The sequence below is a fragment of the Cervus elaphus genome, chromosome 20, assembly GCF_910594005.1.
Source record: "Cervus elaphus chromosome 20, mCerEla1.1, whole genome shotgun sequence".
NCBI lineage: Eukaryota > Metazoa > Chordata > Mammalia > Artiodactyla > Cervidae > Cervus > Cervus elaphus.
This window is the reverse complement of record NC_057834.1, coordinates 80,321,097-80,334,599: the sequence shown is the minus strand read 5'-3', so window position 1 is coordinate 80,334,599 and position 13,503 is coordinate 80,321,097. Positions and strand designations below refer to the sequence as shown.

General features: G+C 38.0%; 1 protein-coding gene across 8 annotated transcripts in view; it reads right to left on the bottom strand.

Annotated features, from left to right (window-relative positions):
* Positions 1 to 13,503, bottom strand: part of COL24A1 (collagen type XXIV alpha 1 chain) — a 382,349-nt gene that overhangs the window by 110,459 nt on the left and 258,387 nt on the right. For all 8 annotated transcript variants that reach the window (XM_043877542.1, XM_043877547.1, XM_043877541.1 and 5 more), the window contains 5 exons: positions 12,373 to 12,426; positions 7,522 to 7,575; positions 7,098 to 7,151; positions 5,751 to 5,804; positions 5,479 to 5,586 (listed from right to left, as the gene is read on the bottom strand). In XM_043877542.1, coding sequence (XP_043733477.1) covers positions 5,479 to 5,586; positions 5,751 to 5,804; positions 7,098 to 7,151; positions 7,522 to 7,575; positions 12,373 to 12,426 — 324 coding nt within the window. The remainder of the gene's footprint in view (positions 1 to 5,478; positions 5,587 to 5,750; positions 5,805 to 7,097; positions 7,152 to 7,521; positions 7,576 to 12,372; positions 12,427 to 13,503) is intronic.

The window sequence follows — 13,503 nt, the reverse complement described above, 5'->3', positions numbered from 1 at the left end:
AAGCTAATATGTTAACCAGACGTGGAGAATCTTCTCTGATTCAAGCAGATAAAGAACAAACAAAGTCCTTCCAGTTCAGCATCCTCCTTGACACAATCATCATAGGGGTTCTGCAGAGCTCCAACCCCTTTATTAAGTGTAACGTGTAAACTGAGAAACCAAAGAACGACTCCCAGAACAATGTACAGCACTTTAGTAATAGATGAGGGTCTGAACAATTCTTGCAGAGTAGACAGTGCATGCTTCTTTCTATTGTGTGTTGCTTTACAACACAACAGTTCAGAACATGCAAGTCTAAAACCAGAGTTATATGAATCATTCAGAAGATAAGGGTTTAGATAACCTTTTACTCCTTAATGCCACTGACTTCAAATTTCCAAAGTGATTACTTTTCAGGGTTTCCAAGGAAACTGTCTTAGAAACAAGAGTCATGTATACCTCATTCTTTTCTAAATATTTCTAACTATTCCTCTCATCTTTTTGACTTCACTTTTAAGACTCTACTGAAAAAGCTTCTTTGAAAAGTATGCATTATTTAATTTCAGATTCTCTTAAGCTATTCACTTCTACCTAATATCATATCACTCTACACAGATGGGAAAATTAAATTTCAATAAATCCCATCAAGTTTTCTTATAAAGCAATAAAACAAGACAATTTCATTTATACCTACTCAGCTTCAGAGTACATAGCTTCACATCTGTTTAGATCTTAAATACCAGGGCGATACACTTTTTAAGAAATGAATGATGGACCATAAGTCAGGCAGATGTTTCTTCACAGAAGCTTTCAAGCTCTTTTTCTCATGCAGAGTTATGCATTTAGACAACTGAATTGTCTGTTTTAGAGCAGATTTCAAGCATGAAATACAAAATGTTTTCCTTTGTTCAAAGAGTTCATCTTGGATTTGGGAATTAGTTACTGATGTTTCCCTTGCCTCATTTTTCTATCAAGATATCATTTTCCAATCTTTTAGAAAGCAAAAAGAACATCTCTTTACTTGAAAAAAATTAATTTTTTCACTCTCGTTCTTATTTTTTAAAAGAATTTTTAAGGTAGCATCTTTGTGACATTGCCTAAGGAAGAATTATTTTGATGTGCAAAAATAAATTGAACATCAGGCTGCCTGATTAAGCAATAGCTCCTTGGATCATAAAATTCTTTTGAAAAAATATGCCATGGTATTTTTATTGAGCTTATGAGCTAAAAGGCATTTAAAATTCCAAGAAGAACAACAAAAAGAATAAAAAAGAAATGCACATGTGTTGTTACTAAAAAAGGCACCAAAGATGTGTACAAGGCAGGATTATTCCTGGGAAAAGTTATGAAGCAGATGAAGTCTGTGTTTATCATTTTTCCATGTCTTGTTTTGAGCCCCTTTTTCATCTCTGTTCTACCCATCACCATTTGTCATTCTGCATCATCCCTCTGGGATTCCTGGCTGTGTTGTCCTACGGCATGATTAGACCTTTCTTTTTGTTAGTTCTGCGTCCCACCGCCCTCCCCGCCACCACTCCAAATAACTTCAGTATTTTCTTAGGGAACTAGGCCAGTTGCCTGAAAAAAAAATCTATGCTAAAATATTAATAATCATTAATGACCTTATTATATAAAAACAAATTTGAGAAAACTTCTCAGGAAGATAACTACACTTTCTCAGTACTTGTTATTTGGCTTCTCTGTGGGTCCATTCCTGATGAATCCTCTAAAAAAATTAAAACTATCAAGAATCCTATAAATCCAAGTCTCAAGAAGTATGGCTTGGAACCTGAGGGTGAGGCTGAAGCAGGTTTTTGAATCACAGAGACAGAATAACCACGTTAAGAAGCTGGAGGAAAGGTTTCATTTGGGTTGCATTGTCTTTTCCCCAGGCCAACAGAGCATTGCGGAGTGAACCCATTTGATCTATAGCATCTCCTGTGGGGAAAAAGAGAACCCAAAGTGGATATTCAGCCCATCTACTGTTGCAAGATGTTTCCAGAGTTGCCCAGTCAGGTCTGCGTGAGGATCATTTGGAGAACTTGAGGGCCTGACAACTGGGGAAAAGATAAGAGATGGGCAAAGGGGCAAGACTTACAGTAACCAGTACTAAAGTATTATTGGATTTCATCTCTGCTTGTAGCAGCACCTGAACAGAGATCCCAGCCAGTGGTCTGCCTATCTGCGGAACTTAGCTGGTGACATTGTCTGATCAGGGAGCTTGGCTGAAGTTCTGCATGATTTGGAAAGTGAAAGTGAAAATCGTTCACTCTTGTCCGACTCTTTGCAACCCCATGGACTGCAGCACGCCAGGTCTCCCTGTTCGTCACCAACTCCTGGAGTTTACCCAAACTCATGTCCATTGAGCCGGTGATGCCATCCAATCATCTCATCCTCTGTTGTCCCCTTCTCCTCCTGCCCTCAATCTTTGCCAGCATCAGGGTCTTTTCAAATGAGTCAGCTCTTCGCATCAGGTGGCTGAAGTATTGGAATTTCAGCTTTAACATCAGTCCTCTCAGTGAACACCCAGGACTGATCTCCTTTAGGATGGACTGGTTGGATCTCCTTGCAGTCCAAGGGACTCTCAAGAGTCTTCTCCAACACCACAGTTCAAAAGCATCAATTCTTCTGCACTCAGCTTTCTTTACAGTCCAACTCTCACATCCACACATGACTACTGGAAAAACCATAGCCTTGACTAGACGAACCTTTGTTGGTAAAGTAATGGACTGTATAGTCCATGGAATTCTCCAGGCCAGAATAATGGAGTGGTGTGTGTCCCCAGCCAAATGTTCATACCTGTTCTTGAGCCTGTTATATGGCCCTGCCTGGGCAGGTGAGTAATTCTACAACACTGCTCAACAGCTAAGCATGGGCTCCCATCCTGCTCGACCAGAAAGCCTTGTCTGAGAACTTAGGCAGCTGTAGAGTCCACACTACAGCCTTGCTCAGGCAGGGAGCCAAGTCAGCAGACCAGGGAGCCTGAGCAGTGACCCTGGGCAGGCTTGGAGTCCAGTCTAAGTTAAACACTTCCCAGCTGTGGGATCCAGCCCTATTCAGCAGCAGTTTCACCTACAGCCTGCCCAATTATAGAAACAGCTTGTAACCTCACCCATGCAATGTAACTCCATCCTACCATGGAGTATTATCTGTGAGATGCAGCTGAAGGCCCCACTTAATCAGACAGCCTGGCAAGTGGCCTCATCCAACACAGAAGCATAGCCAGTGCCCTAACTGATCACAAAGCAAATCTGTTCAAACCTGGGGCACAGCCTGTAGCTCCATTCAACTGTGAAGCCATGTTTGCAGCCCTGCCTGAATATGGGGTCCTACCAGGGCCACATCCGGTTAGACAGTATAACATGAGGCCTTGCCTAATTGCAGAATCCAACAAGTGCTACTGTCCTTCCAGGGAACATAGCCTGAGATCATATCCTACCAGAGGTAACTTCAGAAGCCAGCTAATGGCCCCATCTGACCATGGAACCCAGTCAGCATACCTATCCAACCAGGGTACCTATTTAGTGGCCCCACTACTACGTGGAGACTAGCCAGGTGGCCAACCCAACTGCAGAGACCAGCCAGTGGCAACTCTCCTCTTGCCTCACAATACGGGTAGGGACCTCACCAACCTGGAGATCTCAGTAGCAAGCTGTGCCTGCCCACAAACACTATAAGCAGACCCATCCAAGTCCCTCAAGCAGAGAGATTGGTGAAGGTCTTTCTCTGCCAAAACAAACCTATAAAATCTAGAAGAGGAGATCACTTACTCAAATGTGCAAGCATCAATGCAAGGATATTGTGATAATAAAAAAACAGGTAAACATAACAAAACCAAAAGAAACTTAAAATACTTCAATAATTGAAATGGAAGTCTGTGAACAATCTAACAAAGAATCTGTGACCCCATGTTCTGTAAACCCTCCAGGCTCCTCTGTCCATGGAATTCTCCAGGAAAGAACTGTTGTTGTTCAGCTGCTAAGTTGTGTTCAACTCTTTGCAACCCATGGACTGCAACACATCAGGCAAGAATATTCCTCTTAGAAAAGTGCAGTGAACTTCAAGAATACATAGACAGATAACTAAATGAAATTAGGAAAACAATGCATGAGAAGTTCAACAAAGAAATAGAAATCATGAGAATAAACAAAACAAAAATCCTAGAGATAAATACAGTGATTGAATTGAAGAATTCAACAGTTTCAACAGCAGACCTGACCAAGCAGAAGAATCAATGAACTCAAAGATAAGTGATTTTAAATTATCCCGAAAGAAAAAAGAATAAAGAAAAGACTAGGATACTTATGGGAAAGCATCAAGTAGGACAATATTGTGCAAATATCAGGAGAATAAAAAAAGAAAAGAGCAGAAAGAATATTTAAAGATATAATGGCTGACAACATCCCAAACTCAGGGAGAGAAATAGTTGTCCAGATTTTTGAGGCTCAAAGGATACCAAATAGGTTGAATCCCAAAAGGGCTACTTTGAGACATATTATAGTTAACACTCAGTACCTGCAGGTTTCACAACTGCAGAGTCAAACAACCAAAATATTAATGATATTAATATTATCAAAATATTAAATATTTTTTTAAAATTCCAGAAAGTTGCAAAACTTGAATTTGCTATGCAGTGACAATAGTTTACATAGCATCTATACTATCTTTACAACATATTTACATAGTATTTATTTTACTAGGTATGTAAGTAACCTAGAGGTGATTTAAAGTATACAGGAGAATGTAGGTAGGTTATATGCAAATACTAAGCCATTTTATATGAGGGACTCAAGCATCTGCAGTTTGGTATCTGTGGCAGTCCTGGAACCAATCTCCCATGGAAACTGAGGGATGACTGTAATTATACCACCAAAGCAAAGAGAGAATTTTAAAAGTAGCAAGAGAAATGTGACTCATCACATATAACAACCCAAATAATACTATGAGTAGGTTTCTCAGTATATATTTTATAGACCGGGAGAGAATGAGATAACATCTTTAAAATATGGGAAGAAAAACAGAACCCTTTAATCAAGAACACTATACCCAGAACTGTCCTTCAGGAATAAAGGAGTGAGAAAGAGTTGCCCAAACAACCCAAAGCTGAAGAGTTCATCACCTCTAAACCTGCCTTACAAAAAAATGCTAAAGGTCATTTTTGAAGCTGAAATAAAACAATGTACCATTGTAATCATTCAGCAATATTTATGTATATCAAATCAACATGTCATGTTCTATAAACTTATATATGTCAATTATATCTCAAAGTGAGTGGAAGAATTAAGAAGTTCAATAACCTGTGTGACATATGGGAAAAGTATCTTTTTTTCCTTGGATGTGAGGCTGATAATCAGTGCCTGGTTCGTCCCTCACTCAAGCCATACACCTTCAAACACCAAATGGACATATAAGGGGGTCAAGAATGTGTGTATATGATTCACATGTGTGTGTGTGTGTAGAGGGCTGAGTTCACTGAGTTTTGAACCCAGAGGTACTCACTGGAGGGCCCATCAGACCTGGTCCACCCAAAGGCCCTGTGGTCCCTGGTAAGCCTGTCTCTCCTTTTTCTCCATCCTCTCCAGGAAGTCCCCTTCCTCCTGGGTTCCCCTATAACCACAGCAAAAAATTTTAAGAAAAAGAAAGTATTGAAATAATTATACCATGCAATAAGGAGATTTTTTGCTGGCACATAGAAAATTAAGTGTAATATAATATTTTAAAGATTTCTCAAAAATATCTACCTTAATCATAATGTTAAAAGCATACTTTACCTTCAATCCATCTTTACCCTGGAGACCTTCTTCTCCAGGAGCTCCTGGTTCACCCTATTTGGCAGCAGAAAATAATACCTATTATGTTATTGAGTCATTTATCCTAATTTTTATTTTTTGCTCCTCGTATCCATAGAAGTAGCAGTTTTATGTACATTTATTCCTACTTCTACTTTATTTATAAGGAGTACCTGACAATATAATAAACATGATTTAATTTGCCTGGAATAACTCTGAAGATGATGTAAAGAGTTATAGCACTGTAAATTCAAATAAGAGGGTCCTGGAATATTAACAACTTTAAGATAATTAAGCGTAATATATATTCATTTGGTAGCTTTGGAAACAGATACCTACATCTACATTTCTTAAAAGACTGTACATCTATATTTCTTAAATACTGAATCTCATAAAATTGTAGTAGCTTGCTTTTCTGAATTTACATGGATTGATACAACTTAATTCAGTTAAAATCAGTGTACCAGATTTTTAGGTCTGTGTTTTCTCTCTCACACAGGAGAAGTGATATTCAGAGCAGGCCCTTACTTGGAAGCTGTCTTCCTGGCTTAAAACTTGCAGAAGTAAATGTAGAGCCACACTTTATGAAGTGATTAAAGAAGTACTAGTTCTCCTGCCACCTGAATCATTTAAAAATAAATTAATCAGTATCTCCACAGTTGCCCATTGCTCCCACTGCTGATACTTCATTACCCTCACCTCATACTGTCTGCACCCCTGAAAAACAGAGAAAAATGAACAAGAAAGGAATGGGATGCAAAAAACATCCCCCAACTTTACCTCTTAGTAAAAAAGAAAAAAAAAAGTCTCTTAAAATTATCTTGGTCCCTGTTATCTTGGGAAAAACCTTACCACAGCTTAAATGAACCACTGTTTATATTAGAATGTAAGCTATCTCATTGTAATTATCTAGTTATTTCTTTGAAACTTATTAACTTTGCACATCTTTGGTTTTTTGGTTTTCTAAACACAAATTATGTTTCAATGCTTTATCTGTCTTGTTAGGTCAGGAAATAGCAGGAGAGCTGAACATTAGTATTTGTGAATTTCTTCTTCATGCTAACATTAGTGACATGCACAGTGACCATTTAGCAAGGACCTGAGTACACCTGATTCTGAGAAAAGAATGTGTGAGGTTAGGACTCTCGATGCTATTAAATAATGACGTGAAGAGTTTAGCATGCAACTTTTCAACTTATGAAATAAAGACAAACATTTTCTATAATGCAAGAGAAGTTTCCTATACAATCGTTTAAGTCTTTACACTGAGCTTTCAATCTGTAAGATAGGTGGGCCAGTGCATCAAAATGGTTTCTGGTAGGCACTTACCCGTAACCCTGGCTCCCCAGCAGCTCCAACACTGCCCACAGGTCCAACATCTCCCTGCAGAAACAAAGGGGAAGATTAAACTCCTTTCTACTAAAACTGCATGTTTAATAATTATGGAGGGCATATTATGAAGACAGGGGTTCCAAAACAATGTTCCTTTCTTTTCTTCAGATTATTTACAATATTTTTGCTTTTTCATTTGCATTCCTTCCCATATATACATGTATATATATGTATGTATACATATGTATGCATATATATGGATAAGTAAATAATATTTTTGACTCATTTGAGAACACTTTCTATTTTTATCTACTATTCTTTACCTGCTTCCAAGGTGGTGGGTGTTCACCAAAATATGGCAAACATAGTGGTCAGTGGTGAAAGGTTTGAGACCCTCTCCTTGACTTTTAAGGGATGTTACCTTTGTGCCTGGCTCGCCTTGAAGACCGGATTCCCCTTCAGTACCTGGAGGTCCCTAGAAGAGAATGATTTGGCACATTGTTTGTACACATTCCTTCACCAATATAAAGTCAGTAACAACCTCGTAAGAAGATGGTAGTAATCTTCAGCCCAAGGATGGGATATCTATATCCAGGAAAGGATTCTTGTTGTCCCTTTATAAACTTCATGGCATAAGACCAGAAAATTTCTGGGACTTTGAAGAGTTCAAATGCTAAAACAGTACCACCAGAAACCAGGACTTCTTAGACCAGTGTCTTCTAATCCTTCCTCTCACCCTTTAATCTTTGGTCGCGAAAACTACTTCCTGTTTCCTCTTTAATTTTCTACCATCATATCCTTACTAGTCTCTATGTTTTTCACTTTGTATTCTTCCCCCCATTTATTTTCATCCCTCTTGGAATATACTTCCTGAAAAAAGTGCATTTTCTTTATTGGTTTTATAAAACATATCACACAAAGAAGATATGAATTATATATATACATATGTATGGCATTGTTTTCCCATTCTCCTTTCATAAGTGGGTCCATTGGGAAGCTTTTGATTGAATTTTTTATCTTGAAAACATATAACTTGCAATCTCTGGCTATTTATAAGCATGGGGTTCCTGTAATCATTGTATTTTTGTCTCTTGGAGATATTTATCTTGTTTTTGAGCATACTATGCATGCCTCTGCTTTTTCTTCTTTCTCACTCTTTTTCTTCTCTTTTCTGTCAATCTATGTGTATGTGTACGTATGTGTACTTATACACACAATTACAAACACACACATATGCATTCTATATCCCCATATTTTCAGAGTACAGGGGTAGTTTAAAGCATTAACCTATGATACTAATACAGTTTGATCCGAAGTTTCCTGTTTGCTTTTTGTCTTCTAGGGATTCCCTCAATAGTTCTGATCCATGGGTGATAAACCTCCTTATAATTATTAGAGATTAAAATGTCTCTTATGCTGTTACAGTATTTTAGATGAGAAGTTGTTTTCTATCTTGACTCAGCTTCCACAATCCATATTTACTTTGCTTTTTTGAAAATAAAAGCTATAGTGCACAACAGTACAGATGAAGTTGTAATGAACAACCCCAGACCCACTCATCAGAGGCAACTACTTTACAAAACAATTTTTGCTTTTAGTTTTCCTAATAATCAAGAAATATTCCTCTACTTCTTGATATATTACCTTGCTAAAAGTTTAGTTCCCTTAAAACTCTTTCCCTTTTACCATAATTTCACCAATTTTTGGAATGATTATATTATTTAAAATTTTCCATTGGTTACCTTTGTGACTTTACAAGAGACAGTGTATTCCAGAACTTAAGAGGAAGGACCATGAAGTGAGACTGCCTGAGCTTCTGCTCTGCTTCAGAAATTACAGGATTTAGTATTCTATCCTAAGGTTAAAATTCTCTCTCAAGAGAGAATTCCAACTCTCTTCAGATTTCTTCCATATCAAAATTGCTCTTAATCTTCTAGACCTCATCTAGTCCCCAGTTTCACCCGATCTGTCAGCAACTCTTGGCTTTTTTATTCTTAGTCTAAATCCAATGGTTGATCTTCTGATCTCAGTGGTACCTCCTTTCTTATGCCAATCTTGGATTAGCACTTTGAATTGCCTTCTCTATTTCCATTCCTAGTTGAGTGTCAATGGAAAAATTATACTCCTGTGCAAAGTGGCAACATTACATATTGAGAGGTACAGTGACTAAGACACTGGGTTCCCTAAATGTGAATGTGGGCTCTGCCACTACTACTAGTTATTGCTCTTGAACAAGTTGCTTAATCATTTCATGTCTCAATTTCCTCATTTGTAGAATGAGAATAACTGTATTACCTCACTGAGTATTGTGAGAATTTATTAATATGATAAAGTACATAGATACTGCTAGGCAAATAGAAATTTCTCTGAAATTGCTACCTATTATTAACAATATCATTATTAATCTAATGCAAATTCAAAGTCTCCCACTTCAGCTTGACTTTTAGTAAGGTATACTTGCTTTTACCTATCTTTAACCATTTTCCTCAACCACTATTCTTTTTTTTGGCCACACCATGGCATGTGTGATCACTGTTTCTGACCAGGGATCAAATCCATACCCCCTGCATTGAAAGCATGATGTCTTAACCACTGGACTGCCAGGAAAGTTCCCTCAATCACTATTCTGGAATATTTTCCTCAGGGGATCTACTCAACCCCTACTTCATATCACAAGAGGATCATCTTCTATTCTGTTAAAAACAATAACAACATTTCAAGTTATGCCTTTTCTCTGCTTTCTTTAGGTTCAGAGGATGTAGCATAGTATAGGTTATCAGCACTGGCTTTTGAGTCAGGTTTGGATTCAAAACCAATGTCTGCTACTTGTTAACCATTTACCTTGGGCAAAATAGCAGATTATGATGAACATTCTTCTTACTTGTCTCAAGAAAGGATATTGCCATCCATTCTGTTGCACCTAGAAATCTGGAAATAATTTTTGACTTCTCTTTTCCCTTTGCTTTTCATATCCCACAAATATGCAGTTTCTCCAGAATTTATACAACAAACATTTCTCAAATCCATCTCCTTTGCACATAGTTCAGACCTCTATCATTTCTTACCTAGTTCAATGCAACAGCCTTTTAGAAGGTATACATGTCTGCATTCTTGACTTCTTAAATACATCCTCCTTGAGGTTGCTAAAATGATCTTCCAAAGACACACAAGACTTTATCACTGCCCAGCGCCCTTACAGTGACTTACTATAGCCCATAAGGTAAAAAAGTTTAGGGACTTCCCTGGTGGTCCAGTGGCTAGGACTCTGTGCTCTCAATGCAGGGTGCTTAGGTTCAATCCCTGGTCGGAAAGGTAGATCCCTGATGCTGCAACTAAGAGCCTGCATGCCAGAACTAAAGATCCCACATGCCGCAACGAAGACCTGGCACAGCCAAATAAATATTTAGGAAAAAAGATAAGTGTTCAAGTTTTTTCAAGAGTATATAAGATTTTTTTATTTGATCCAATCATTTCTCTGTAATTTCATCTATCCTTACTGCTTATTTTGACTTTAAGAATCTCTACTGCCTCAGGTTTGCATGTTCCTCCTCATACTATGCTGTGTACCCTTATCCTCTCCTTTCATATGGTTAACTCATACTTGGGCTTCTCTGGTGGCTCAGTAGTAAAGAACCCGCCTGCCAAAACAGGAGATGGGGGTTCAATTCCTGGGTCAGGAAGATCTCCTGGAGAAGGAAATGGTAACTCACTTCAGTATTCTTGCCTGGGGACAGAGGAGCCTGGCAGGCTACAGTCAATGGGGTTGCAAAAGAGTCAGACATGACTCAGTAACTAAACAACAACAAACTCATACTCATTCCTTAAAACTCAATACCCTCCCCTTATCGCAATGCAGACAAGTCTTTTTCCCCTTATCCAGTTATGGCTATGTACCCACTACTGTACTCTTATAAAGTCCTGTGAATGTCTCCATCATTGGGTCTAACATGTTGAAGTATAATCATCTTTTATATGATTATCTTCTGGAATAGATTATAAACTGCTGATGGAATCAGGGATCGTATCTCAGCCACGCTTGGATTTTTAGTGAATACATAGTGCATAGCAAAAAAGCACTGCATAATCATGCGATTAGAGGAGGAGAAAAGTTTTATTGGAATGTGGCTGAACAGGTCTGCAGAGGTTAGACAATGCAGAACACTGTTTCTCATGTTAAGTAACTGGCACTTTATTAAAGACTGAGAGCTGATAAAAAATTTCAAGGGCAAGGAAGATATGACAAAGATATACTGGCAACAAACAGCTAAGGAATAATAGCAGCTGGAGGAGACATGGAATAAGGAGCATTGGCAATAGGAACACAAAGAAAACAAAAGAGCTGAGACACTGGTGGGAGCTTATTAAAGGGAAAGCACAGCAGAAAGGACAGGATGAGGGAGGAAGAGGAGTCTGGGAAAGCTCTCAGTTTGAAGTTACTGGACATAAGCGGCATCTTTCAGTGAGATGAGAATAAAAAGAATAACAGTGCGAAAGTGATGGGTTTGGTTTAGATATTTTGAATTTGAAAAGTGTGTAGGCTATCTAGGTGCATATATAGAAGGCAACAGGAAATCAATAATTAAAGCCAAAGGGAGAGGGCTCAGTTAGAGCTATCTAGTTGAGAGCTTATTATTCTTAAATAAATCTTGAATGAGTCACTTTTCAATATTCTTCATAACAGAGTGAAGGGCTATCAACATTAACTCTAAATCAGTAAAGAGAAAGTTATATTTACTTTTTGCTCTGTTATTTAAATGAGCTGTTAAGAGAAAGTCACATGTATAAAATTAGGCTCATACAACAGTTATTCCTGCTTTTAATAGAACTTTAGATTTTATTTTCTGAATATTAAATAAAATACTATAAAATTATTCTTCAAAATATATATCTAAGATATCAACTTTACCTTTGAAAAGTCTTACAAAAATACTGAGTACTGATGAGACCAGTCCTGGGTGTCCATTGGAAGGACTGATGTTGAAGCTGAAACTCCAAAACTTTGGCCACCTGATGCAAAGAGCTGATTCATTTGAAAAGACCCTGATGCTGGGAAAGATTGAGGGCCGGAGGAGAAGTGTACGATAGAGGATGAGATGGTAGGATGGCATCACCGACTCGATGGACATGGGTTTGGGTGGACTCTGGGAGTTGGTGATGGACAGGGAGGCCTGGCGTGCTGTGGTTCATGGGGTCGCAAAGAGTTGGACACGACTGAGCGACTGAACTGAACTGAACTGATGAACCAACAAGAAACAACCCCAAGAAAAATTACCTCAGCACCCATTTCTCCAGGAGGTCCAGCATCACCTTGTGGTCCTCGTGGTCCCTATATTAAAACAAAATTTAAGATGTGAGAAATAAAGTTCACTCTATATTTCAATTAATATGTGCATATAATTATAATATATCATATGTAACAACACAAAATACATTTATCAATGTATTACTTTATTCTGTATAAACAAAACTAAATCTTTAGTTGATTCATCTTTTTTTGTTAATATTAAGCTTTCTTTGGATTCAAAAGAAAAGGAAAGAAAGGATGGTGCTTTTCATTTTTTCATTCCCTAAATATCTCATTCATTCAATAAACATTTAATACAGTGCCTAGGGCTTTCAGAATTATCTTATTTAATGAGTATAACAATCATGTGCACGTGTGCATGGTTAGTGGTGTCAACTTTGCGACCCATGGTCTGCAGCCCACCAGGCTCCTCTGTCCATGGGATTTTACAGACAAGAATACTGGAGTGGGTTGCCATTTCCTCCTCCAGGGGATCTTCCCGACCCAGGGATTGAACCCATGTCTCTTGAGTCTCTTGAATTGAGCAGGTGGATTCTTTACCAACTGCACCACCTGGGACTCTCCCACGACAATCATAGATTTACTTAATATTCCTGAAGAATATATGGCAAACAAAGTAGCAATTTTAAAGAAGCAAATATATGGTCTCCAATGAAATAAAAATATGCTTGAGTTTGCTAGATGATATATTTTATCACAGTAGTGAGTCCAATTGAACAATTCTTCTATTTCATATGAATAACTGTAACAATATTTACATGGGATAATCACTAGGGTGCAATAAAATGCATGTGGGACATTTATGGAGATCTTTTCCCCTGTAATACTTAATAGTATAAATATAAGTAAATAAACGCTAAATAATTAGTGCGTGAAGCCATTTAACTGTCTAAAATCACTTTAGATAGATTAACACTTCAGTAAGTAAGAATCACTCAGTCATGTCTGACTCTTTGCAACACCATGGACTGTAGCCCACCAGGCTCCTCTGTCCATGGGATTACCCAGGAAAGAATAGAGGAGAGGGGTGCAATTTCCTTTTTCAGAACACTTATTTAGCAACTGCAATTTAATGCTATGTTTCCAGCCACCCAAAGA